Genomic DNA, 27,677 nt, shown 5'->3' with positions numbered 1-27,677 from the left:
AAGGGAAGTAGGGTGAAGCAAGCCTGCTGGCTTTGCCTTTGAGAATGAGGAGCGCTTTGAGGTTGCCTCCCCTAACACCCTCCTGCCCAGCTGTCAGTTACTCAGCGAGCACAGAGCCCAATGGAGTGCCTTCAGGGATGGTTCTCCACGGCAAATGCTCGGTGAGGGTTATCTGTTGGGTGTGAAACTGCTGTAGCACCCCCTGCTTTACGCACTCAACTATCCACATCTCTGTGTCAAAATGACCTTACAGAGCTGCAGTAGAGTGTAATGGTTAGGACTGCTTGCAATCTGACTTCTTGGATTAGTATCCCGGCCACTTACTCCTTGGGTGACCTGGAAGGCAAACCACAGCACTCTCTATGTCTTAGTTTGCTTTTCTGTAACATGAGAATACTAGGCCCTATATCAAGTAGTAGTATGACAGTAGTTAAGGAGATAATACATGTGTGGAAGTGACTTCTTTGCTATATGCAAACTTTTAATAATTATTTTTTTCAGTAAGTCATAATTTCCATTCTGAGGCCAAAAGAAATAAAAGAAATTTAATCTATTCAGTAACCTCTGTCTAACTCAGTAATTTTGTTTAAAGTTACCTCTGGCTTGTGGTGCTTGGATGGCTGAGTCGGTTAAGTGACTCTTGATCTTGGCTCAGGTCACGATCTCACGGTTGGTGAGCTCAAGCCCTGTGTCAGGCTCTGCACTATAGTGCAGTCTCTAGACCCTCTGACATTCTCTCTGCACTATCAGAGAATTCCGGCTTGGAATTCTCACTTCTTCTCCTTCTGCCCCTACCCCACTCGTGGTCTCTGTCTCTCCCTCTCAAAATAAAGAAATAAACTTAAGGAAAATAAAGTTACCTCTGGCTTAAAAGCCTGGTTATGGTTAAGTAGTTGATCAAATCCAAGTATTACTGTTTTGAGTTTGATTCCAGCTCAAATTCTGTAGCTTGGGTAAGAAATTTCCTCATGACCCTCTCTTCCCAGCCCCCCTTCTGCACTTGCTTCTACTTTCCCTGGGCTCATGATTGCCTGTGGGCCTGATGCAAAGGGTAGGGGGCTCCACTTCAGCACCCAGGGCTTGTCTGTGAGATCTGGCGGGCTTGTGGTCACTCCTCAGAGCGTTGGCCTTTTCAGCTGGCCACACCCAACTACTGGGCACTATTTATTGTGTGGCATATTTAATGGTCTGAAAGGTCCTGGCAGCAAGTGTTCTACAGAGTGCTGTAACTTCTCCCACCTCATGGAGTATCTTCACCTCATCTGGCTTCCATGGGGCTGAGATAACAGTCGTCTACCTACTCTAGTTCCCGGGCCCACCGGGATCCTAGCCATGCCCATCCAGGCACACAGAAGTATGGGCAGAAACAAAGAGGGTGTATGCTTTTTTTCCAGCATGTTGGTTGGCTCCAGAGAGCGAACGTGTGGGTCCTGCTGCTCTGCAAACTCCAGCAGAGAAGTTAGGGCCTATCTCAATGTTTCCAAGTGCCCCTAAAGCTCAAGAGCCTATGTCTAGTTCCTTGTCCTCTCCTATCTCCCTGGAGTGGGGGGGATGGAGGGAAAGGAGCAACGTGCAGCACTTCAGATGCTAATATCCCAAACCTCTATTCTTTCTCTTTCTCAGTTTCTTTTATATGTTCATAGTGGCAAAATCCACAACCTTGTTCTATCTCATTTGTCCCCTGATGCAGACCAGCAGCCTGGCTGTGTCACAGGACTCTCTTTGTACAACGTAGTTTGGCATTTAGAGTCTCTGTTCTCAGCTTAACAGTAGGAGTCCAGACACTTTGTCCTCGGTTTGTGTGGAGGGGCCAGCTGGTGGTCAGGGAAGCTGCAAAAGGCTTATTTTGTTGATGTTTTACATGGGCTTAAATCACTAAGCATTCTAAACTTGCTAAGCACACAATAATCGTAAGCAATCATTAGCCATCATATTGAAATTTTAAAACATACAGCCAACAAATAAGATGCCACCAGATTCTCAGTTCCAGGGACACCAAATATTTCATTGTGATTTCTAAAAACTGTGAATTTCACACAGCAGTACACATGGACACTACAGAGATAGTAATGTTTTTGTCTATTACATATCAATAGCGTTGCTGAATTCAGCAAACAAAAGCACAGGGCATGCAGTTAAATTTAAATTTCAGGTAAACAATGAGTATGTTTTAAAACGTCAATATGTCCCATTCAGATAAATGATGTATGACTTTTCAGTATTAGTGTGTCCCAAATACTGCATGGAGGCCCTGTATTTCATCTAACATCCTCAAGTGCGATTTACCTCCCTTCCCTCGTTGAGAGTCTGAAGTAGATCTTTTTATTGCAAATGTGAAGGTGACTCTCAGTTATTACATTGCACGAAGGCTATGGCTAAAGGCTAAGGAATTACCTTTATAAAAACAAACCAAAAGATCAGAGTTGAGTGGGAAGGAGGATGTGGCCAGTCATTTACATTTGTCCCCTCATGTCAGTTCCTGAAATGAAATTCAGCACATTTTCAATGAAATGGGATGTTGTGTTTCCATGTTTGGATCTAGCTCGTCCTAAAGAGTGTTAGTATCTTGAAGGGTCAGCATAAGCTCTGTTTACTTAGGGAGCATAAGAAATATGTCAACCCTTTGAAAAACTTTCAATTAAACTGCGAGAGTTTTGATGTCAGGCTTTCAGATTAGTATTACATCATTCAAAAAGACCCAATTTCATGTGCCACTAGAGAGGGAAAGATATACTGGTCTTTATAGACAGTTATTGAATTTAGAGAACATTTACTTTAAAATACAGATTATTACCACTTGATAAGCTGTATCTAGTGCATCAATTTCAATTTAGAAAGTATGCTCTTAGAGAATTCTATCTCCCTGACTTTTCTGTTCACAGTGACCATCAGTAGTATTGGTTTCTAGTATAAATCAATGTTTGTATGTTATTCTGGAAGCTTCAGGTGGTAATGGAAATGGTTTCAAATATACAGGATTTTATGAGAGTTCAATGGATATAACCAGAATATTTTGAGTGTCTACTATATGCCGTGTACTTCACATAGATCTCTAATCTAACCAATAAGTTAATGAGAGAGGGTGATGAGGTAAGTAATTTTGCCAGCCCCATAAATTTGTCTGATTCTGAGAGCACTGTATCTACTGTAACTCCCTTCTGGATTTTTCTTACAGACCTCATCTGCAGTTATTTTGTTCTTCGGAAGGAACCTGAGCAAAAAATCTCACACTCATTAAATTCACTTCTAATTCTGATAATATAAGTGGTAATTTCTTACAGGTGACCATTTTTACTTCTCTTGATGGAGTTACACATTCTTCCCAGTATTATTTTCGGAAGACATTTTAAATGAAATTTATGCTAACTTATTTGTGGTTACCTATCAAATAGCACATTAACTATGTATTTAATTCTGTATTTAAAATTTACCTCAAAATACAAAAAAAAAAAAACTAATTCAAAGGATACATGCACCCCTGTTGATTGCAGCATTATTTACAATAGCCAAATTATGAAAGCAGCCCAAGTGTCCATCGACTGATGAATGGATAAAGAAGATGTGATATATCTATACAGTAAAATATTATTCTGCCATAAAAAAAAAGCATGAAATCTTGCCATTTGCAACAACATGGATGGAGCTAGAGAGTATAAAGCAAAATAAGTCAGTCAGAGAAAGACAAATGCCATATGGTTTCACTCATATGTGGAATTTAAGAAACAAAACAAACAAAGGAAAAGAGAGAGACAGAGAGAGACGAACCTAGAAACCGACTTTAACTACAGAGAACAAACATAGTTCCCAGAGGGGAGGTGGGTAGGGGATGGGGGAAATAAGTGATGGGGATTAAGGAGGGCGCTAGTCATGATGACTGAGCAATGTATACAATTGCCGAGTCACTACATTGTACACCTGAAACTAACAGAACATTTTACATTGACTATACTGGAATTTAAAAACTTAATAAGAAAAACCTTCTGGAAATACGCACAGAAAAAGGTTAAGGATACTTAGGTCTAAGGCAACCAACTGAAGTCTGAGTGGGAGAAACACTTTACGCTAAAATTGTTTATAATACTTCAAAAGGTAAGAAGATCCTGTATGTAGGTTGGAATAATGATAAGGGAAATATGAATACTAACAATGAAAAACAAATTTTAAGAATATTGAAATCTGAAGAGTCCGATCTCCCACCGGTGACAGTATTACATGGACAACATCCTTACTTCTGTTTGGATATTTTAGTGGTGTTGAGGTTCACGAGTGTTCAAGGCAGTTTATTCTGTGAATAGATAGCAGTTTGAAATGAAGTCTGTATTGAATTGGTATTTGTCTCTCAGGAACTTTACTTACAGATCCTAGTTCTGCCCTCTGGAGCCACATAAATAAATTTAATCCGTCCTCTCACCCCACATAGGTGCTGTGCTAGTAAACTAATGTTTTGGTACTTTTATATAGCCTAGAACTCACAATTTGACCCCCTAAGCAGAGGATGTTATTAAAAATGGTCTTGAATATATTCACATATGAAACGAAACATACAAAAAATAATGATGCATTGTAAGGAAATTTAATATAGTTCCTTACACGCGTATGCATACACACATATAATAGACTAACATATATATTTACCTATTTTCTATTAAATGGGAGTATAAACTAAACAGCAGGCATCTCTATTCAGCTATTACATTCCCCCTTCCGTATGCAAGGGAGTAGGACTAAATAAGCTAAGTAAGCTTAGTCAGTGCTCCTATGTTGAGTCTTAAGTGTATCGCATCTGTTAAAGAAATGGCATTGGGGTATTTTTTTTTTCCCTTCAGAAATGACCTTATCTTGTGTTCGAGGGTTTCCTGAGTAAAAGAAAGTTCATCCAACATCCTGGCACGCAACTGTAAGCTCGTCTATCTTCATAATCATGTTCTGAACATCTCTCCCCCTCCACAGATCATTTTCCGAAAAATCAGTGACGTGAAGAAAGAGGAAGAGGAGCGCCTCCGGCAGAAGAATGAGGTCACCCTCAGCATTCCCGTGGACCACCCCGTCCGAAAGCTCTTCCAGAAGTTCAAGCAACAGAAGGAGCTGCGGAATCAGGGGTCAACACAGAGCGACCCCGAGCGCAACCAGCTCCAGGTAGAAAGCCGCTCCTTACAGAACGGAGCTTCCATCACGGGCACCAGTGTGGTCACCGTGTCACAGATCACACCCATCCAGACATCGCTGGCCTACGTGAAAACCAGTGAGTCCCTCAAGCAAAACAACCGCGACGCCATGGAACTCAAGCCCAACGGCGGTGCTGACCCCAAATGTCTCAAAGTCAACAGCCCCATAAGGATGAAGAACGGAAATGGGAAAGGATGGCTGCGACTCAAGAATAACATGGGCGCCCATGAGGAGAAAAAGGAAGACTGGAATAACGTCACGAAAGCGGAGTCCATGGGGCTATTGTCAGAGGACCCCAAGGGCAGTGATTCAGAGAACAGCGTTACCAAAAACCCATTAAGGAAAACAGATTCTTGTGACAGTGGGATTACAAAAAGTGACCTTCGTTTGGATAAGGCCGGGGAGGCCCGAAGTCCGCTGGAGCACAGCCCTATTCAGGCTGATGCCAAGCACCCCTTTTATCCCATCCCAGAGCAGGCCTTACAAACCACACTGCAGGAAGTCAAACATGAACTCAAAGAGGACATCCAGCTGCTAAGCTGCAGAATGACTGCCCTGGAAAAGCAGGTGGCAGAAATTTTAAAAATACTCTCAGAAAAAAGCACGCCCCAGACCTCTTCTCCCAAATCCCAGATGCCACTCCAAGTACCTTCCCAAATACCATGTCAGGATATTTTTAGTGTTTCAAGGCCTGAGTCACCTGAATCTGACAAAGATGAAATCCACTTTTAATATATATACATATATATTTGTTAATATATTAAAAACAGTATATACATCTATATACATACATGTGTATATACAGTATATACATATATATATATTTTCACTTGCTTTCAATATGATGAAACCATATGGGTTTTGATATGTAAATACTGCATGTCCAGCTGGATTCTGGCCTGCCAAAGAAGATGATTATTTAAAACATAGATATTGCTTGTATATTATGCAGTTGACTGCATGCACACTTTACATTTATTTATAATCTCTATTCTAATACAAAAAAAAAGTATGATTTTTGCTAACCAAGGCAATGTAATATTTGAAGAATCAGGGTCCAACCTGCCAATGTGGCCATGACAAATTTGATCTCAGGCTGAGTATATCGAGCTGTCATTTTCTCACTGTTCTGTTAAGTTAAAATTCTGGATTAATGCCAAGGGAGAGTTTGCCCTTTTAGACCGTCGGTACCGTTTTATAATCTCTTTTCATAGGATATTTTTCTGTAACTTAGTGTTAGGTTATTTTCCCCAACAGGCAGTGTCTGCTCCATCAAAATGACTGTTTTGTTGCCTAAATCAGATAGCAGTGGGGGACGCTGAGAACATATTGCTATGAGTTTTGTGCATGAATTGCATTTCTGCTCAACTATACCTCTCCTTTTTTAACACTATACTTAGATAGTAATCATTAACGCTTATGTAAGGAAATCCCTCCTCACTCCGTCTTGGAGAACAGCTGCCATCTTGTAAGCTGATTTTACCAACCCCATAAATACGAAACTATTAATATAGTGTATATTATTATAGAAAAACTGCACCACAGGGTAAAAGGGCCTTTTAACAATTCATGTTAGCGATGCTGGTTTTCCAAATGAGATGAGTGTTCTAAATTTGTACTTCTAAAACTTGTTCAAAGGTGAAGTTGAAAGGCTCTTAGCAAAGAAACAAACAAAACACATCTAAGTACTCATATCAAAATTTTAACTATAATGACATAAAATAAAAAAGAATGTAAGCAGATAGACAATATTTTGTAGCATATCTGTAACTTAAGATGAAACACAGGTACAGAATTGTTCACACAGGATTCTTAATGTTTATAGGGATAACACATGAAACATGGTGACAAAAAAACACTAACAAGTAGATGTTAAGTTGCTCAGTTCAGATAACTGCTTTTCTATAATTTTATTCTGGTTACAATTTTCTAAAGCTTTTTTGCACACAGTTCTACTGCAGGACTTCTGCTGAGTTGATACAGTAGACTGCTGTGGCTCAGGCAGATCCATTTATGAAAGGGGGTTACTAAAGACTGAATTTCAGAGTCTTTTGAGTTATAAATCCTCTTCCTAGAAAGTGCCTATTATCAACTAAAAAAAAAAAAAGTCACAAACAGCTGTGTATAGCCAGTCCCTTAAGTGGTATGTATTGAGAATAAAATACATGTTCATTTGTAAGAACCCAGAAGAATTTTTTCTTTTGACTAAAGTCTATGTTATGAAGTTGATCAAAGAGGCATACTTTTAAATTGGTGCATGCATGACATCTAATTGTGGGAACAGGGAAGTTATTGTTTGCATCACGTTGAAAATATATTCCAGGAATCTGTACATACACATTCACAATATACACCAGATGACAGCAAAATCAAAGAAGATATTTTGACCTATTGTTGCCATTTTTATGAGCTTTTCTAACAATCTCTCAGCATCCCCAAACAAAACCACCAGAACTGAAAGACAGGTTATCACAATCAGACCGGAGAAGTGCAGAACCAAGTAACTTATAAAAACAAGGGATATTTTAGAATATCTATTAGAGCTTCTTCACATGCCCACAAGATGTGCCTCTTTAATCCAGGAGTCTCAGAACAGATGTGATGTGCCAGGGGCTCCATTTCCCCTTCTCTGTGCCCACGACTTCCATTACTCATCATGGAAGTTTGCAGGGGAGCATGTCTCCAGGCAATGCTACGACATCTACCTACCACAGGCACAAGAAAATGAGGTAATCACAGTAAAAGGAATCAGCCTTGAAATTGAGACTTAGTTGCTTTCATGGCGAGGAGGGTCCTTTTTCTTGACCTCTGACATTTATTGAATTGCAGGGTAATTTTCTATTTAACCATGTATGACACAAGCCTGGTTAAGCTTTTAGAGGTGAATGAATAGTAAGCATAACCTAAGTACAGAAATGGTCAAGCTTTAGCCACGTGCTTCAAAAATAACCATTGGTGTAAAACTATATCAGAATGACTAAAACAGCAGGGTAGTTTGAAGCTGCAATCCACGCCTTTGCCTATTAGTGGTGCAAATATTTGCTGTGTTCTGCCATTGACTCAGTCGATGAACAATATTATTGTTTTTATCCGTGGGAAAGAAACGTGGTTCTGACCTATTCGAGGTTGTCACAAAGGGGTAAAATGTGTCAGTTGCTTGTTTATGGTGCAGTTATCACGCATTCTTCTCCAGTCCCCTCTGTCCCTATGTGCATGACATGATGAGGTGCTGAATGCACTCTGCTGTTTCCAGCAGAAATGCATGTGTTCAGCAAACACTGTATATAGAGTAGTCTTTTCGGTTCCCAGAGTCTGCAATTCTTACCAGGTGAACTTACTCAGACTTGAATGAAGGGTGAACACCTGCTTTAATAAGTGCAATCGTGACATAGTCATGTTCTGTGTTGCCTCAGCCAGCACATAGACAGGAGATTCTCTTTTGGGGGACCAGACGACTGCATGTTTTATTCTTACACTGTATAGATGCTTTCGGTGCATCCAGAATAAAATTTTTATTATTATATTTCTGAACAATGTATTAATAGGAGTAAATAGATACGTATTCAAAATCCAAACATTTTTCAAAGCAACTTACATACCTTCAATATTTTTCTATGATAACATATAAGATCAGATGCTGTACCCTGGACAGGTGGTTGTAATGTAATAGCAAAAGCCAAACAAAAATAGAAATGTGAGCTGTGCATCATAAGGACAAGTTTTGTCAGTCTGTATTAGGATATTATTGCACTATGGTCTAGTAGATACAAGAGCTTATGATAAAAAGAAAATAGGCACACGAAAGGCAGATGACAATACCAAAGCTACTAGTGTCCCACAATGACGTAAATAGTACTTCGAATGGTTTGGGCATAGATGTCGAAGAGAGACATATACTTCATTGTTAAAATGGAAGATTTTTTATTATGACACCAGTTTCATCTCACATGAAGTACAGGTACCTGTACTTACATTGTACAGATACGTACAATTGTCCTACGTGCCCAGTGAAAAAAACTGTATGTAGACCAGAGCAAGAGAGTTCGAAAATTTGGGATTTTAAGCCGCTTTTAAGAACAAATATATACTCCTGGAGTTCCTAGAGCTCTAACAGGAATATTAATTATGACCACTAACAAAAACGCCATTTTGCAAATTCATCCTATTGGAGCCCAAATGCAAATCACAACTTTCTATGAATTTAAGGAGATTTTGTTCTCCTGAGATCTGGCCCATTTACTGTTCCATTTTAAATTACTAAATTCTTTTAGAAAACTTAAAAAAAATAGTCTTCAGAGCAGTGACTGTTTTTAAAAGTGTACAGTGGTTGGTACTGGTGAAATTATGTGTCATATTCCTAATGAATTCTACTATCTTGTATAATTTTTATCTTTTAAGCTATTTTATGTCTCTTTTCCAAAATTTTATGTAGGTAATGAGACAATTTATCTAGAATGTACATAACATACATGGATAACTTTATGGATATTTTATAATTATGTGAATGTTGTGTTTTCATATTTTGTTACATATAAGAATATTTCTCTTGCAGTCTTGATGGCAAGGGAGAGAAGAAAGAACAATCTTTTGGAAAACATCCTAGGATTAGTATCTGAGCTCCATCTTGGATTCTGAATCTAGCTTTGCCACAATTGTAGTGTAACTTTGGGCCAATTAACTGTTCTCTGGTGTATCTGGGCTTCAATTTCCCCACCAATAAATAATAAAATGAAGATAAGAACTGCTCCGTTCTTATATCAAGATGATGTTAGGTCGGTGGCAAATCATCTTCCTCTCAAACGAAAATCACATTAAGATAAATTATTAATTGCTTCTTTCTTTCATAGAAGATCAGCTGAGGTGGACTCTCTAAATCTTTTTCTAGGGTTTAGAAGAGGTTTCTCTTGTCAGAAGTCGGTGGGGAAATACATTGATGGCTAAATAATTATCAGTCATTGGCATGTGAGCAAAAGACTTGAGAATTATCTGGGAATTTAGAACTATTAAATAAACATGGAAGGAGTGAATGTCTTTTGTGAGAAGAGAGAAAGAAGAGAAAAAGACATGTAAATATTATGATTTTGCTTATTCTGTTTAATCATACTGCTCAGCAGAAATTCTCATTCTTGTGAGAAAAAGTAAAAAAAAAAATTGTTGAGTATTCAAGATACAGAGCAGTTCATCTTTCGGTTTTGTATAAAAACAATCATGACTTACTTAAGATACATGGCTCCACGTGGGCAGATATTCTTACAATGAAATTCTTAATTGTAAAAGAATCCTTTCCAATGACCAATTGATTTTTCAATGTGTATCTTGAACTGGAAAAAAAAAGGTCAAAAAAAAAAGGAAAATCATTTGAATTACACTTAAATATACTCATGTTATTGTGACCTAAATTAGTGTTCTAACTTAAAAAGTTATAATACATGATTAGTAATATTGGTAACTCTAGGAAACCACTTACAACATGTAAACATTTTATTTTTGAGAAAGAGATTCATTTTGTTAACATTTGTTCATTCTACAAAGATAGTCTTGTATCCTAAAGAATACACTCAAGCCTGAAGTCACTCCATTGGTGGTGACCCTTTGGGTAAAGAAAATACCAAGAGCACATAGTAACAAAGGGGAAACATCTTACACACCGAGACATTTAGATCTCTTAAAAGTTTTTTAATTTTTCTGTTATATCAGAATTTAAAAACTGTTATAACAAAATGGGAATTAGGCATTTTTTTGAAAGCAGACACAATTTCTCAAGTTAAAGAAAGGTTCATTATAAATGCCCAATATATTTAAGAAATATTAAAAGAGATTTATGCGGAACATTCATTATTAACCATGACTTTTTACTATCCATTCTAATGTTTTTTATTTATTTGCTAAATAGTTGATAACACTTATATTTGTATCCACTCTGTGATAGGCCCATGGCATTCCAAATCACAGTTGCATTACATATGTATTCTACACATATGTAAATAAATATTTTCAATCCACTTTCTCTCAGTGTAAACTTTGTACTTACAACTTACATGTTGTTAGCAGCTCAGATAATAAAAACTCTTCGAAATGGGGAATGACATATATGATTTTTTTAGAGGGTTGATATAGATTGAGTTGACATTATAAGAAAAGTTCTTCTTATTGGTTCAGGAAAACAAACCAAGAGGTGATGTATGTGGGACTACACAATCCAAACAAAAACAGAGTCAGGTTTTAAATAGGTTAGTAGTGCCAGGCTACATAAGCTCATGGGATTTGCACTTGCATCTCCGGAACAAATCTACAAAGAGGAAAACAGAGTTAGTTGAACAGAAACAAAACTATAACCTACACCTTCCTATAGTCATAGCTTGTTTTTCTCACTGGCACATCACTAGACAAGCAAAAGGAGACATGTGGATGTCAAAAGCTCTTTAAACAATACATAATGTGAATTATAAAACCTAATGCAATCCTAGGACTTGAGCAAGTAATAAATTCAAACATACTGTGTTGCATACATTCTCCTTTAATATCAGGTTTTCTCATCCTTAAGTAAAACAGTGCTTATACGAGATGTTTCTAGTACCCATACGTGAATTATGGAAAATACAGTTTTAACAGGAAAGCTACAGACCTATTCTCATTAAAAGAGACACATTTTTGGGCTTTTCATACCTCTTTTCTGTGAAATTTAGATCTTCAATAAAATATTTTCCTTAATGGGGTGCCTGGGTGGCTCAGTCAGTTGAGTCTGACTTCAGCTCAGGTCATGATCTCCCAGTTCATGACTTAGAGCCCTGCATTAGGCTCTGTGCTGACAGCTCAGAGCCTGAAGCCTGCTTCTGATTCTGTGTCTCCCTCCCTCTCTGCCCCTCCCCTGCTCATGCTTTCTCTCACTCTCAAAAATGAATAAACGTTAAAAAAATACTGAGATTCAAAAAAAAAATATTTTCCTTAAACTTTATTTTCACACAATCATTACAGGCTTAATATTAATTAATATTTGTACTACTTTGGCATTTGCCTTTATTTTCTCTGCAAAGGTATCTATTCACTTTTCCACAAATTTACAAGTGTTTTACCTCCTGGGTTTTATCCAACTTTTCTCATTTAGAATATTTCTAGAACTGGAGATTTAGATGCTAAAAATAATGACATTGCTAGTGATTCTCTTCCTGGCAATGTGAGTTATTCAGTATGTTTAAGATTACAAACCAATATACTTTTCTTATGTTAGGATAAAATGCTTACTCTGTATTTTGCTGGTTTAATTTTCCATTCTTGATACTTTTCTCCCCAAAACTACTAAAAAAAATCAGACTTAAAAATAAAATTTCTTCTTTGATCCTAGGTCTTTTTCTACATTGGAAATAATGAAGATAAACATTTATACAATTATAAATTTGTTCTTTGTTTTCATGATGGAGGAATTTAACTTATAATGATCACAATTTAATTTATAATTCTCACATGTGGTAATATAATATTTCCAAAAGTTATAGTGAAAATCTGTTTGGGGTCATAAAGTATGTGAAGATGAGAAGCACTAAAAAAATGAACATTCTTTATTAACAAAATTATATCATACAAATCAAGTTGTTAAACAGTGTCAATGTTCAGTATTACTAATGAGTTTAATCTTCAAAGCATGTTCTGTAAAATAATTGGTTTTCAGCCATCCACTGAGGGCAGAAAATATCTCCTATCCAAGTCCAAAGACCAGTGACAAAGTATGGAGTTTTATTACCATGTCTTTCTTGTCCTTCAAAACACTTGAGGGTATGCACAAACACACAGAACCAAACAAATCATCTTCTTCTATAGAGCAAGGTAGTTAATTCATTCTTTGTAGAGTATTTAAATTTATTAAACGGCACGGTGAAGTTTGAGAATGTTTGAGAAATTAAGAGAAAATAGGTAAACATTTATGTTGACATATTTATTTAGATAGTACTAAAATTTGTAATTGGCAGTACATTATAATTAAAATTTTGAGTCGTGATGTAGGGAAATGAGACGTGAGCTAGAATTTGGATCATGACCTGAATCAAAATCAAGACTTGGACGCTCAACTGACCCAGAATTTTTTAATTCCTATTATATGCCAGATGTTGTAAGAGTGTTAGTCTGTATTCTAACTTGAGATTTTCTATCTCTTGATTTTCATGATGAGAGTATGTTTGCATGCTTCATGAAGGTCAAGACCATTGAGATTTGGACTGGGGATCATGAAAATGATGAAGGCAAAGGATGAGAGAAGACTGAGTAGAATCTGTTTCTTTACCTTCAGGCTTAGAAGTTAAATAAGTTAATTTGGCTCATATTTATTGAGTGTTCATTCCCTGTTTATGCTGTGCTAAACATTTTATTTCGAATCTCACATTTAATTTTTGCAACAACCCTAAGAAGTAACAGATAACGAACTTGTCAGGATAGCCTAGCTATTAAGTGGTAAAGGTGAAATTATTTTTTATTTTTAAAGTTTTTTTTTTAAATTTCCTTAATGTTTATTCATTTTCGAGAGACAGAGAGAGACAGAGTGCAAGCAGGGGTGGGACAGAGAGAGAGGGAAACACAGAATCCGAAGCAGGCTCCAGGCTCTGAGCTGTCAGCACAGAGCCTGATGCGGGGCTCAAACTTACAAACTGTGAGATCATGACCTGAGCTGAAGTCAGATGCTTACCTGACTGAGCCACCCAGGGGCCCCAGTAAGTGATAAAGGTGAAATTCTAAAACAGGCAGGAAGACTTTAGAGAGAAAAATTCATTTTTTAGACTACTGACATTGCAAGGGCCATCTGGTCCAACCACAAATTCCAAGTTTTTCAAGACATGCACTTTTATTTTTTTTATTTTTTTGTTAAATTTTTTTCTAACTTTTTTATTCAGTATTGACAGAGAGACAGAGCGTGAGCAGGGGAGGGGCAGAAAGAGTGGGAGACACAGAATCCGAAGCAGGCTCCAGGCTCTGAGCTGTCAGCAGAGCCCCACACGGGGCTCGAATCCACAAATGGTGAAATCATGACCTGAGCCAAAGTCGGCCGCTTAACCGACTGAGCCACCCAGGCACCCCAAGACATGTACTTTTAAAGGCTCCTGAGATTGAAATAACTTCCAGAAATGTCACTCTGTAACATAAAAGTAAATATCTGATTTTTCATGGTAGGTCAAAGTAAATGACAGCGGTTGAAGTCCTAATTGTTATAAGCACAAGGTGCCCCATCACAAGTGGAATTTTCCTTTACTTCTTCAGCAGTCAAAAGGCATCTGTAAAGGTAAATTGCCAAATGCAGTAACAAGTAAGAGGCGAGTTGTGGTCACTGGTACTAACACTTTCTTTTCCAACTGAATTTTAACCTAAAGAGGTAATGCATGATAGTCAAGGAAAGCAAGAGACATTCAGGATTTTTTCTATTATTTTTTCTCCATTTTAATATTGGAATTTAGATGAAACTCCAGAAAGATTTTATTTTTAAAATTTATTTTTTGATCCACTAAGTTTTAAGTGGATTATGCAGATCTTTTTATTGATTACACTGATGTTGCCTTCTTGGCCAAACCACTATTAAATGCATTATCCAAATGAACTATTTCTGTTTAGAATGGCAATTTGTATTACTTCCAAATTTAATAGGCCTCTTGTATGTATATTTGCTTTAGAAAGTATAAATAATTTTCTCTAATGAAAAAAATGTTAATTTTCTGAAGGTGATTTATTTGTCCTACCTTCTGAGATTTTTTTTTGAAGCTAATGTGTTGAGGTAAGAAGAAACAAGGTATTACAGCATTACATTCTGGGGATCCTTAGCTCAAACCATCTTATTTCTCTTTGATGATAACAGAGCTAGAGGTAACCATGAAAAAGACCATTTTACTTGTTTCATAACAATTGTAGAGGACCCCAGTGATAGTATCCAAATCCTTTTATAGTTAGCTCACTTTCATCCTTGACTTTTATGTTATCACTGCATTATTATTTAAATGAGGTCATGACTTGTACTACATCTGAATGAAGGTACTTGGTCAGAGAACAACTGAGGAAAAGAAATAGAAAAGTAGGGCTAGTAGTTGCTTCCTCATCATGGGTTTTCTGTGTGCGTGTGATGCTTTTTAATAGTTATCTATCTATCTATCTATCTATCTATCTATCTATCTATCTAGATAACACATTGTTATAACCACTATTAAGATTTTGATGAAACATTAGGAAGCATTTTGAAAGCTCATCAAATATTTGGCTTTAAAAAAAATGTAATTGAGGGCTCCCCTACCAACCAAGTTTACCTCTGGTTCTGACCTAGAAGCCCAGTCTCATAAACACTTGGCATAGTTAATCTATATGTCATGGGATAAAGCCAAGAGAGTCTGACCACTCTTTCCTTCATGCAGAATCACTGACTGTTGAATGACCAGACAAGTCAAGGCCAAAATATCCACACTGTGCCTGAATAAGCCAGAATTAGTATTCACAATAACTAATTTAAGTAATTCATTGTCAAATATTTTGTCCTCCTTCTCTGCTAAGTCATCTTTGATAACATGAAGCTGAACCCTCTCCTCCTCTACTGAATTCGGGAGATTGGACTCTGTGACTAAAGCAACAAAGATTATTGTTGATCACAGAGCTCTTGGTGTCAAGGATCCCTCACTGGCTCCTCAATTTTTTTCAGAGTATGATGGGAACTATTCCTGATGAGGCCAAGAATAAGCAAACAAGAAGAATAGCTAGCAAACTATGCAAAATCACAATATAGATTAATTTTGAATTCCATGTCAAAGAAAGTTTGATAGACTTGAGTCTTTAATATTGGTATGCTATGTCATAAGCATGCATTGTCAGTTCATACAAAAGCCAAATGTAGTTTCATTTAAAATCAAGATTACTTAATATATTTCATATTTAGAAAAATAGTGGCAAGAATTGTTTTTTTTTGATGTCTGTGGGAAGGTTTTCATGTGATTCCTGAGATTCTTTTTCAGAGGTTATAAATACAGTATTCACTTACATCTTGTTTTGGTTGGCAGCACGGACATCTTCCACCCTAGAACCCATTCACAGTTAAAGCAAGACAGAACATGCATTTCATATGAGGAACAATATGATTGTTACAACATTGAAGTTGGAAACCAATTTAGCACCATTTCTACCCTGAAACATTCACTGAAATTTACTGAAAAAGCAGAGACTCTTAGAATTGGTTGGTACTCACAGAACACAAATCAAAATGTACATACTTATGATGTATTGAAAACCATAGATTTCTTTTGATTCTATGTTCTAGTGACTTTGTTTACTCCAGTTGCAGCATTGTATATGTTATAATGCAAATTACTCACTATAACACTAATGTTTTTATTGGAAATTATTTTTGAAAATTCATAAATGTCTTTGCCACTGCAACCATATTGATGGGAGTTGGGGTATTAAAAATGCCTCTACCCATAAGGGTTAATTTACTGGAAACAACTGATTCGTGTATTGGCCAAGAAAACAATGCAAAAACTTCATGTGATATTTTTAACATCATTATGCTAAGTAGTACTTGTTTGCTCTTTTAAAAATCTAATCCATGCCTAGCAGATCATTTCTTTCTACTTAAAGAAAGGTATTGCAATGTGTAATATAGAAATTTTGTAGGTCCTGTTGACCTATTACCTGATTGCTGAGAGAGTGTGTGAAAATATTTTAACTTTGACTTTAGTGTCAATTCTGGAACACTTGGGATCAAAATTTGATTGCTTCTGGGAGATTTGTGATGATTATCACTTTATTTAAAATTTGTTCACAAGAAATAATCATTTTAAAAAGTGAATTGGCAGGTGGAAGATTCTAACCCAAAAGAATTCTGGGTTTCAGCACAATAAACTGTATTTCATCAGGGAGGATTATTTTGGTTTTTTTTCACACTTTATTTAAATGTGAATATTTTTTCATGATACAGAATAAAATGTGCATTTTATGGAAGTTGTTTGAATTGTGTCTTTGTTGAAAATAATTGTTTTGAATTTGGTTTAATAAATGAGAAGCTCTCCATTACAAAAATATGAAGCAATGGATTCAGAGAAATAATTTTGATATATTGGCTTTGATAATATTATTTTAAACATCTATAATATTTTTCCTGTAATAAGTTGTACTGTAATGCTATAAGCAATAAAATTAGCATCACATCAGAAGTTAAAATTGTAACCCCCTGCAGTATATTTGTTTAAAGTAGAAGATTTCTCTTTTCTGTTAAAGATAGTGATAAAAACTAGATAGAATGTTGAAGAAATTTTTATTTTAAAATGGGATTTCTTTTTATATTTCTAAATTCTTTTAATTTATCAAAAACATAATTATTTTCCTAATATTATGGGCTTATCCCAGTCTGTGAAATTAAGAAGGTTAGAATGTCCATGGAAAAATTGAATGCTTCCATATTTTAGAAGATCCATAGTTTGCCACTAGCCCTTGAAGCATTAAAAGGCGAGAGCGAGATACGTAATATAGGAAGGCTGTTACATGAGGCCTGCAGATTTTTTCTAATTAAAGAAACACAGGCTTAAGGGATGGATTTTTGGACATCACTGAAGAGTTATTTATATCTACTGTTTCTCTGTGCAATATAGCATTTTGATTAGAGGACAACTAAATAAAACTTTGTCTTTGTTATGCATATATGAAAGTGTATTTATAGAGGATAGATTCTAGAGTGAGCTGTTGTTTATAAAGAAGTCAGGGATATGAAGATCACACATAATTAAATGGACCAATACACAAATTATTGGTAATTAACACCTCTGTTTTGCCTTTTTTCCTCTCTTCTTTCCTTACACACACACACACACACACACACACACACACACACACACACACAGCAATCAATTACAATCCCTTCTTGTAAATTCTGTGATAATACATCTACTGAGAAAGATACCAACTTTCAAACATGATAAAACATATTACAGATTTGGATAAGTAAACACTCAAGTGCCAAATACCATTAAAAGGAGGAGGAGACAGACATTTCTGTGCCATGGGCTATTCTCTCCTGAGAGTGTGATGCAGAATGGATGCAAATGGATGCTTGAGACCCCAACCTTTGGTCAAGAATTCTTGCATCAAAATGCTTCTATTCCCAACCATCAGGGAAGGTTTGCTTTCTTTAAGATCACTGAGAACACCCAGTTTCCCTATATCAGCTTGGATCCATTTTTTTTTTTTTTTAATCTAAGCAAGTTAGCACAATGTGCTTTAACTGGATTAAATAACGATGTACCCTGTGTGAACAATCTAGAACTGACAGGCATTTTACAGATGGCAGAGACTTTGGAAATGAATCAGCAGCACACCTATTTTGAGAAATGAAGAAACTAAGAACTGGAGAGGGTAAGTGATTCTCCAAAATTCTATGTACAGTTGGTAGAGGAGCTGGACTAAGATTCAGTTGTCTTGATTCCAGGTCCAGTGTTTCTTCCTCTATATTACATTGCTGTAGGCGGTTTCCACAGAGCCACACGTGTACACACACGTATTTCAGCTACTGCTACTGAAGATGTTGCTGGACTCATCTCTGGGTGTTTCTGAAAGGACAGCTGTATGTCCAACTATGCTATTTACATAAAGGTCTTTGCCCTTTATTTCATTTTTTTAAAACCTGAAACAACGGAAACTCACAAAAAGTGTACTCTCCATATGATACTAAGATTGTTATTTAGGGGGCCCCTGAGTGGCTCAGTCAGTTAAGCGTCCAACTTCAGCTCAGGTCATGGTCTCATGGTTGGTGGTTCGAACCCCGCAATGGGCTCTGTGCTGATAGCTCGGAGCCTGGAGCCTGCTTCGGATTCTGTGTCTTCCTCTCTCTCTGCCCCTCCCCCGCTCATGCTCTGTCTCTCTCTCAAAAATAAATAAACATTTAAAAAATTTTTTAAAAGATTGTTATTTAGTATAATGTAGTCACAATACTCTGTACACCTAAAGTTTTAGAATCATATTTAAATACATCATCAGTTTGTTGTATCTGGCTAAAGCTGCACAATTGTGTCAGAGGTCAAGAAGACTGAAAAAAAGATTGGCTGGATGCAGACCACCCCAGATCACTATGTGAGGAACAGAAACTGGAACTTCTGGGTGTCTTTTCTCCTGTGGGCCCATGTGCGTGCATCAATCACTGCTTTCCATCTCATCTGATTCTACTGTCTTCTAGTGTCCAACCTTAAGTCTTTGTGTGTGTGTGTGTGTGTGTGTGTGTGTGTGTGTGTGCATGTCTTTGGGGAGGACAGTCCTCTTGGTTCTTAGAATCCACTGGGACTATTCCCATAAAAAGGGAAAATAAATGTCTATGGTCACGGTTTACAAATAACAACGTTCAGTCTGGTGAGTGGTGGGTGGAGAAGTGCTAACATTTCATCACCTGGAGTCATTCAACCCATTAACAGATATTGCTTCATTGTATGATATGGTGATCACACTGACCATGACAGAGGATGTCTGCAGCAAATTCAGCTGCACCCAAATTGTGGACCTTTGGATTGTCTTCCATAGCTGTGAATATCCTGTTTTAAAACCAACACGATTCTCTTGAAATTCTTCATATTAATGACATTTGAGCTATCTAATTTATTGCCTAGCAGGAATTCCAGGAATAATATCCAGGATTAGACAGGGAAGGATTTCAGCTCTCTCACGCTTCTTTAAATTGCCATGATCTCCATTTTTTTTTTTTTTTGAGAGAGATTGGGCACATGTGAGTGAGGGGCAGAGAAAGAGATGGGGAGGGGGGAGAGTGAGAGAAGCAGGGCTCACCCTAAGTGGGTTCATGTTTTTACGATGTGGGGTTTGTGTTCACCCAAAGCGGGGCTCATGCTCACCCGAAGCGGGGCGAACTCACCTGATGTGGGACTTGAACTCACAAACCATGAGATCATGACCTGATGCTTAACGTCTGAGCCACCTAGGCACCACCAAGGTCTCCATTCTTAACACCCTCCCCCCAACTCTTAACAACACGGGCAAGGAGAGAAGGGAAGAGATTTTCAGTCCTTATTCTTTTACTGCTGCACACATAGCCTGTCTTCTGCTCCCTATAGTTTGTCACTGGGCCCGAAGCAGGGGGAGGAGAAGAAACACCCTGCAGGTGACCTGAAACTGCTGGGGCTCCCTGCCTGACTATGGAAAAAAAGGGAGGACTAGAGCAAGTTATCCAGCAATCACCACTGAGTCCTCTGAAAGGTAGTCTTAAAGGAGGGAGGGCAGGGAGGGGTTCTGCCTTTCAGCACAGGAGCAGCAAATAAGACACTTCTGTGCTGGTGGAGTTGCCAGGAGCCCCTCCCTCCTTCCTTTCCTCTGCTAGTGGAGACTTTATTCTTTGTGTAGCCTAAAGTAGGTTGGGACCAGATCAAATGAGATAATAGCAGTGAAAGTTCTTTGAAAAACATAATGGCTTACACAAAACTTGAGGCTCTTTTTATTTGCCATTGATTTTCCCAGGAGTCAAGAATAGATTCCAGAACTTACTGAGAAGGAGTCATAAATATTAATAACACACATTGACACCAGCTCCCAGTGAGGTTCCAAATTTTTCTCACTTATATATAGAGAAAATTGGACATGATTATAGTATGTTCAGCCATGGCTAGCAGCTGGAGTGTTTTTATTTCCTTGTCAACCATAAAGGCAAGCACAAACACTACATATACCCACTCCTGTGCCTCACCCCACTTCTAGAAACAAAATATTTAAAAAGGACTCTTTAACATGTAGGCTATATCGTAAGTATAGCCCTAGCTTCATTAACCTGAAATTCTTAAGAAAGCAATACTATTTGAATTTTTCACTTTCAGAGTCAGTTATCGATATCTTATGAGATTTCTGTTACACACATAGGAATTAAGTACTGTTTCAGAGTTCTTCCTGATTTATGATTTAGAGCTGTAAGATAAATTCTCAATGTTAAAGCAATAAAGAGGTTTCTAGATGTTGAATTAGTTTAGCACTCTCACCCAACTTATTTAGATACAGGTGAGAAAATAATGCCGGAGTTGACAATTTGAAGTGTTTATGCTAAACATAACACAAGACCAAAATTCAATACCGACAATTTTATCGTCCCCATCAAGCCTCCCATCTAAACTCTGACAGGATGTTTGTACTTTTTATAGAACTCCAATTGTTGTGTTTCTGCTGCTGTTGTTACTGATATAGAACCAAGATTCTTACTAATTTGTACATTGTATGTATATGGATAGATGGATGGATGGATGGTTGGATGGATGGATGAATACACAGGTAAGTAGAATTATCTGTCAGATAGAGTTCTAGTTACTTTCACATAAGATGCTCCCAATAAGCCCATAGACAGACAAGGCCACAGGCTCTGGGTGACTAAAAGCCTTTTCTAAGCTTGCATAACTAGAATGTCAGAAAAAGTTTTCAAACCCAGATTTCTGACTCCAAATCCTGTTTTCTTTGCCTCAAAGTAACTGCTGGACATGCATTAGATACCTGGTTTTCATATCAGCATTTGTAGAAATGAAACATATTAAAATTATTTTGGGGAGGACTCTTGAGTGGTTCAAACTATCACCTGATCACAGAATTTCAAGGTTTGGTCTTATGTTAGTCCTTAGGCAGGAGAAAATTCTAAGATTCACCTTCATGTATGTCCGCCTATTCACAGATATGAAATATTGCAATTCATGGCATCACCTTGGTTTTTTCCCTTTGCACAATGATATTTGTGGAAAAGCCCCACAGGAGCACTGAGATAAGTGTAGGACACTCTGGTCATATAGACATGAACCACTTAAAGGAAAGGGTTGTGTTTTCTTTTTCCTTTATAGCTCCTTACAGGGTTTAGAAGGACACACCATGCCCAGCACAGTTGCTACAATTAAAAGTCTTGAAAGAATGTTTGGAGTAGTTCAGATCTATTCTTTTAAGACTTCTGTTCTGAAAAGTTTTAACACAGCTAACTCATGTAGGAAAGATATGCCTACTACTTGGTATTATCTTTGTGCTCAGGATGACTGAGACATCATAAATCACTTCTGTCTGAGAATGTGAACTGTAAGTCCTAAAACTCCCAGTGCTGCCTTAATAACTCTGTGCCTCACAGGGCCCAATGATCTAATCATGAATTCCCTTGTTCTTGGCAGATATGCAGCACTCCCCTACCCTACCTCATCCCTAGCAGGATGAACCTGCCTAGCCTGAACCTGGCTAATTTGCCATCAGCCACAACAGCTGCATTCCACCAGTGTTCAACCTAACAGGATCCTGACAGCCCATGAGTTTTTTCAAAGAAGCCAAGCACATCCACATGTGAGAGCCAAGGGTCACCTTACCCTTTTGCTACTCTGAAGACTTCCCCAGACAGCCCGTCTGTTCTCTTCCTGAACGTAACTTCAGTGTGGCCCTGCATGGTATGCGAAGTGTTTCTCCGCCAGACCATGAGTATATGTGACTAGTGGATTGCTCTCCAGTTCATTTGTCCAGTGTTAAGTGTTTTGCATTTAACCTTCTTGCCAACAAGGTGAATAGGATGTAATTAGAACAAAATGTTAATTCACTTTATTAAAGAGAATTTTAACGTCTATCAACTCACAGTGTTCATCAAAATAAGCACATTATATGTCTTCTCACTTTGATATTTAAATAAATGATGATCTGTGGGGCTTTGTAGTCAAATACGTTGATAAAATTTTATTGGGTATACATTTTGGATTTTTCTTTTGACGTGTTGCTAATATTTCATAATAAAGGCAAATTGTTTAGCATAGAAATCATCCGATGTGGTAAGTATCAGTCCCTTTTTATTTAGTTAGAATGCTTAGAACAAATTCATTTCCCTCATTCACTGTTTGAGATGTTGAAGTTTATTGATGCAATAAAACTGGAAAAATGATACTTTCCCTCTTGCAAATGCTTTCACTTGCCAACTCACTTTGCATTTTCTAGTTATCAACAAATTATACTTACCTGGACAATTCAATGGTGAGAGAAATTCTACTTTTTAAGTTCCTACATGATCTTTCCACTACTCTAATGAGTTTGGACTGATCATTTAGACCACTGGTTCTCCACTGAGGGCAATTTTACCCCAGGGGAAATCTGTCAATTTCTGGAGACTTTTTTGGTTGTCTATCTGGGGCAGAAACACTATAGGTGTTTACTAGGTAGAGACCAAGGATGCTGCTAAATTACATCCTACATTACAAAGGATGACCCCCACAATAAGTAATTATCCAACTCAATATATCCATAGTGCTGAGGTTGAGTATGATACTGTGATTTATAATAAAAAACATATATTTAGCTTTTGTCCCCATTTCTGGCACACAGGTTCTAAAAGTCTTGGAATTTTTTTAAGTGATGAGAGTAATGGCTGTGTCTTTTGTTATGTTAATGAGGTGACTTTTGGACCACAGCTAAGGATGGGGGCTGTTTACCAGTGGAAACCATGTGATTAGAGGGCTGGAACTTTTAGTCTCAGCCCCAACCTCCAGAGAGGGGAGAGAGGCTGGAGATTGAGTTCTATCACCAGTGGTCAATGACTTAATCAATCATGCATTGGTAATGAAGCTTCCCTAAAAAACCAAAAGGATTACATTTAGAAAGCTTCTGTGTTGGTGAACGTGGGGAGAATGGCAAGTCTTGAGAGGGAATGGAAGGAAAGTCCACTCTCCTTCCTCATACCTTGCCCTATGCATCTCTTCCATCTGACTGTTTCTGAGTTATATCCTTCCATAAAAAAGAACAGTAATGTAATAAGTAAATATTTCTCTGAGTTCTATGGGCCACTCTAGCAAATTAATTGAATCTGACGGGGAGGTCATGGGAACTGCTGATTTATAGCTAGTCAACCAGACGTACAGGCAACAATTGGCACCTACAGTGGACAACAGTCTTGTGAGACTGAGCCCTTAAGCTGTGGAATCTGATGCAGTCTCTAGGTAGATAGTGTTGGAATCGAGTTGAATTGTAGGACACCCAGCTGGTGTCGGAGAATTGTTGGATGCGTGGGGAAGCCCTGTCCCTGACACACACACACACATACTCACATGGTATTTGGTGATCATAACCCTTTTATTGAGAAACACTGGTTTAGAATATATGGTGTGCTGCTTGCGCTTTTCAAATTACAAAAACCATAATAGGAGTAATTTGATCTATAATAGGGTCAGAAGTTGGCATATTTGGAAAGCAACCCTTGAGAACATTTCTAAAAATAGTTCCAAGTGCCACAACAGAGGCTACAGCGTGGCTTAGCCAAGGTTTTTAACCCTTTCAGTCTGTATATAATCTCTACACCCATCTGTCTGAACAGAGAAGAATCATATTCTACCATGATGAAATGGCAATTCTCTGTCCAATGTTGTAATTTTCAGCTCAGTATAACCATCACAGAATACTTGTATCTTTCATTTGATATTTAAGTTTCATATGTTTATAGTGGTTTCTTTCTGCTGAAATTTGTAAATTAAAAAAAATGATGAATTCCTAACTTTATTTTTAAAGAAGAGTTTTCTTACCAGTCAAAAGACTCTTTTAAGTATCTCTCAAATTACAAATTAGCCTTTTATGATACTGCCCAGTGCATTATAGTTTTAAATTATAGGGGGGGAGAATAAATGTTGGCAAAAATGTGTGAAAATTTTGTGAATGAGTGATTCCTAGAAATATTTGACTCCGGCAATTTTGCTACCCTTATCCCTGCTAGTGATTCACAATTTGTTCACAAATAAGTTTTGCCTGCTATTAGAACATTGCTGCCAGGTGCAGATCTATTGGAGAAGCTTTCATTGAAGAAGGTTTATTGCCTCTTTACAAATAACTTTTTGGGGTCAGTTTAAATGGCATAAACTTCACTCATTATAAGTATATAATTCAATGATTGTTTAGTAAATTTATATAGTTGCACAATCATCACTGTGATCCAGATATAAAACATTCCCAGAATCCTCAAAATGTTTCTCGTGGCCACTTACAGCCATTCTCACTAACACCCAAACTCTAGGCAATCATTGATCTGCTGTTTCCATAGATTTGTCTTTGTTAGAAATTGTATTTAAATGGAATCATATAATATGTAAGCTTTTGTGCCTAACTTCTTTCAGACAAAATGTTATTTTAATTAAAGTTTATTTATTTATTTTGAGAGAAAGAGAGATAAAGTGCATGCACACGTGAGTGGGAGAGGGACAGAGAGAGAGGGAGAGGGAGAGAAATCTCAAGGAGGCTCTGCACCATTAATGCAGAGCCCAACACAGGGCTTGAACCCACCAGCCACGAAATCATGACCTGAGAATAAATCAAGAGTTGGCACTCAACCAAATGAGCCACCCATATGCCCCTAAAAAAATGTTTTATGGTTAATCCGTGTTGTTGCATGTATCAGCAGTTCATTTTTATTGCTGAGTAGTATTTCAATGCATAGTTATACCCCACTTTGTTTATCCATTCACCAGTTTATAGACATTTGGATTGTTCCATTTTTTTTTATGGTTATTATGAATACTGCTATTCTAAACATTTACAAACAAGTCTTTATGTGGATATACTTTTTCACTTGTTCGGGGTAGATGCCCAGGAGTGAAATTACTGGGCCATGTGGTAGGTGTATGTTTAACTTTTTTAAAGAAAATACCAAACAGTTTCCATAGTTACTGTACCATTTTACATTCCTGCCAGCAATGTATGTTGTGGTCCAGTTTCTCTACATCTTGCCAGTGCCTAGTATTTCCAGTCTTTTTGATTATAGCCATTCTAGTGGGTCTAAGTGGTATCTCTTTGTGGTTTAAATGTGCACTTCCCTAAAGACTAATGAAGTTAAACATATGTAAAATGGCCTTCCTACATCTTCTTTGGTGAAATGTCTATTTGAATATATTGCATTAAGAAAACATTCAAATCTCTTACCTTCCTTTTGCCTTTTGGTGCCACTATTTTCCAGTTACATGAAATGACAATTAATTGATTGGTGATCTATAAGAGTATACCCTGTTCAGATATTTCAGTTCAGATTACCTGAGAGGAGGTAAGACACACTAGCACTTCTGGGAGGTATTAACTTGAAATTACAAAACTACCTTAATGCTTTATGTGTCTGAAGCCACTTAGACTATCTTCTAAATGCAGCTAATAGATACTGGACATCGATTCTGATGCCAAAGATTTTTAATCGCAACAGATCTTATTTACCTCAAACACTGATTTTGAAAAGGCATTCAGAAGAAATTTATTTCAATTCACTCTAGATTAAAACTATCAGAAATGTCAAAGGTGAACCACCTTAAGAACTAAAGATGGAATGGTCCAGACAATGGAATAGTATTGAGTGAAACAATAAGCAAAGAGTTAACAGCCAAGAAAAGACTTAGGAAACTTAGATGCACGCTATTAAGTAAAAGCCAAACTGACAAGGCTACCTACTCTATGATACTCTGGAAGAAGCAAAACTTTGGAGACAGGGAAAAAAGATCAGTAGCCAGGGGTTCATGGGGAGCAAGGGCTGAAAAGGTGGAGCTAAGACAATTTTTTAGGGCAATGAAATTACTGTGTGATACTATAATGTTGGATATGTGTCACTTGTCTACACCCACAGAGAGTAAAACACCAAGAATAAACTCTAATGTAAGCTATGGAATTTGGGTGATAATGTGTAAATGTAGGTTTATCAATTGAAATAAACGTGCCACTCAGATGAGGGATGTTGATAATGGAGGAGGTTATGCGTGTATGAGGGCAGGGGTAATGGGAAATCTCTGCACTGTCTGCTCAGTTTTAATGTGAATCTGAAACTGCCCTAAAAATAGGGGCACCTGGGTGGCTCAGCAGGTTGGGCATCTGACTCTTGATTTCAGCTCAGGTCATGATCTCACGGTTTGTGAGTTCAAGCCCCATGTGGGGCTCTACACTGGTAGTGTGGAATAAGTAAATACACTTTAAAAAATAAAATAAAACTGCCTTAAAAATAAAGTCTACTCAAAAAATTAAGGACATATATCCAGGGAGGATGTAGTCCTTGCAATCCAAGCAGGTTAGTGTCTGGGCCGACTCCTGTTTATTTTTCACACTCTTCTCTGTCAAAGCCTTTATTTTGTAGAAAGAATGGTCAATCAGTTGTTCTATTAACTAATTTCTTCAGCGGCCTGCACATTTATTTTTCTTAGACTTGCTGGTCACGACGACAACCACTTTCAAAGTTGTAAAACTCATGTTTGGAGACCTGTGCTTTTTATTGCTGTGGGTTGTTGTTTATTCGTTTTCAGTTCAACTAAAATAAAAAGAGTCTTCTTGTTCTGTGAAATAGGAGATTGGCTATATAACAGCGCTATAGCAATATTTTGTTTAGAAAAGTCACAATTTGGTTCACAAGCTTAAGAACTTACCAGTTTACCTTTACTGGTCTGTATTGCAAACTCATTCCTAGAAAGCTATGAGGGAAAGATTTTTTTTTTTTTTGACTAGTTGGCTAAAGTTCATTTTTCCAGATTAACCTAATGAGAAAGAAGCTGAAAGATTCTGAGCAGAACAGA

General features: G+C 37.3%; 1 protein-coding gene and 1 long non-coding RNA gene across 2 annotated transcripts in view; one reads left to right on the top strand and one right to left on the bottom strand.

The window, feature by feature from the left end:
* The window catches only part of KCNH5 (potassium voltage-gated channel subfamily H member 5), a 302,237-nt gene extending 291,069 nt beyond the window's left edge, over nt 1–11,168 (top strand). The window contains exon 11 of the mRNA XM_045451190.1: nt 4,951–11,168. Coding sequence (XP_045307146.1) covers nt 4,951–5,898 — 948 coding nt within the window. The 3' untranslated portion in view covers nt 5,899–11,168. The remainder of the gene's footprint in view (nt 1–4,950) is intronic.
* Nucleotides 11,169–11,403: 235 nt separating this feature from the next.
* LOC123583962 overlaps nt 11,404–27,677 on the bottom strand; it is a 113,404-nt gene continuing 97,130 nt past the window's right edge. Inside the window, exon 3 of the long non-coding RNA XR_006705081.1 lies at nt 11,404–11,455. This is a non-coding gene — a long non-coding RNA (uncharacterized LOC123583962). The remainder of the gene's footprint in view (nt 11,456–27,677) is intronic.

Source organism: Leopardus geoffroyi, chromosome B3 (assembly GCF_018350155.1).
Source record: "Leopardus geoffroyi isolate Oge1 chromosome B3, O.geoffroyi_Oge1_pat1.0, whole genome shotgun sequence".
Lineage (NCBI taxonomy): Eukaryota > Metazoa > Chordata > Mammalia > Carnivora > Felidae > Leopardus > Leopardus geoffroyi.
This window is presented reverse-complemented; position numbering and strand designations above follow the sequence as displayed.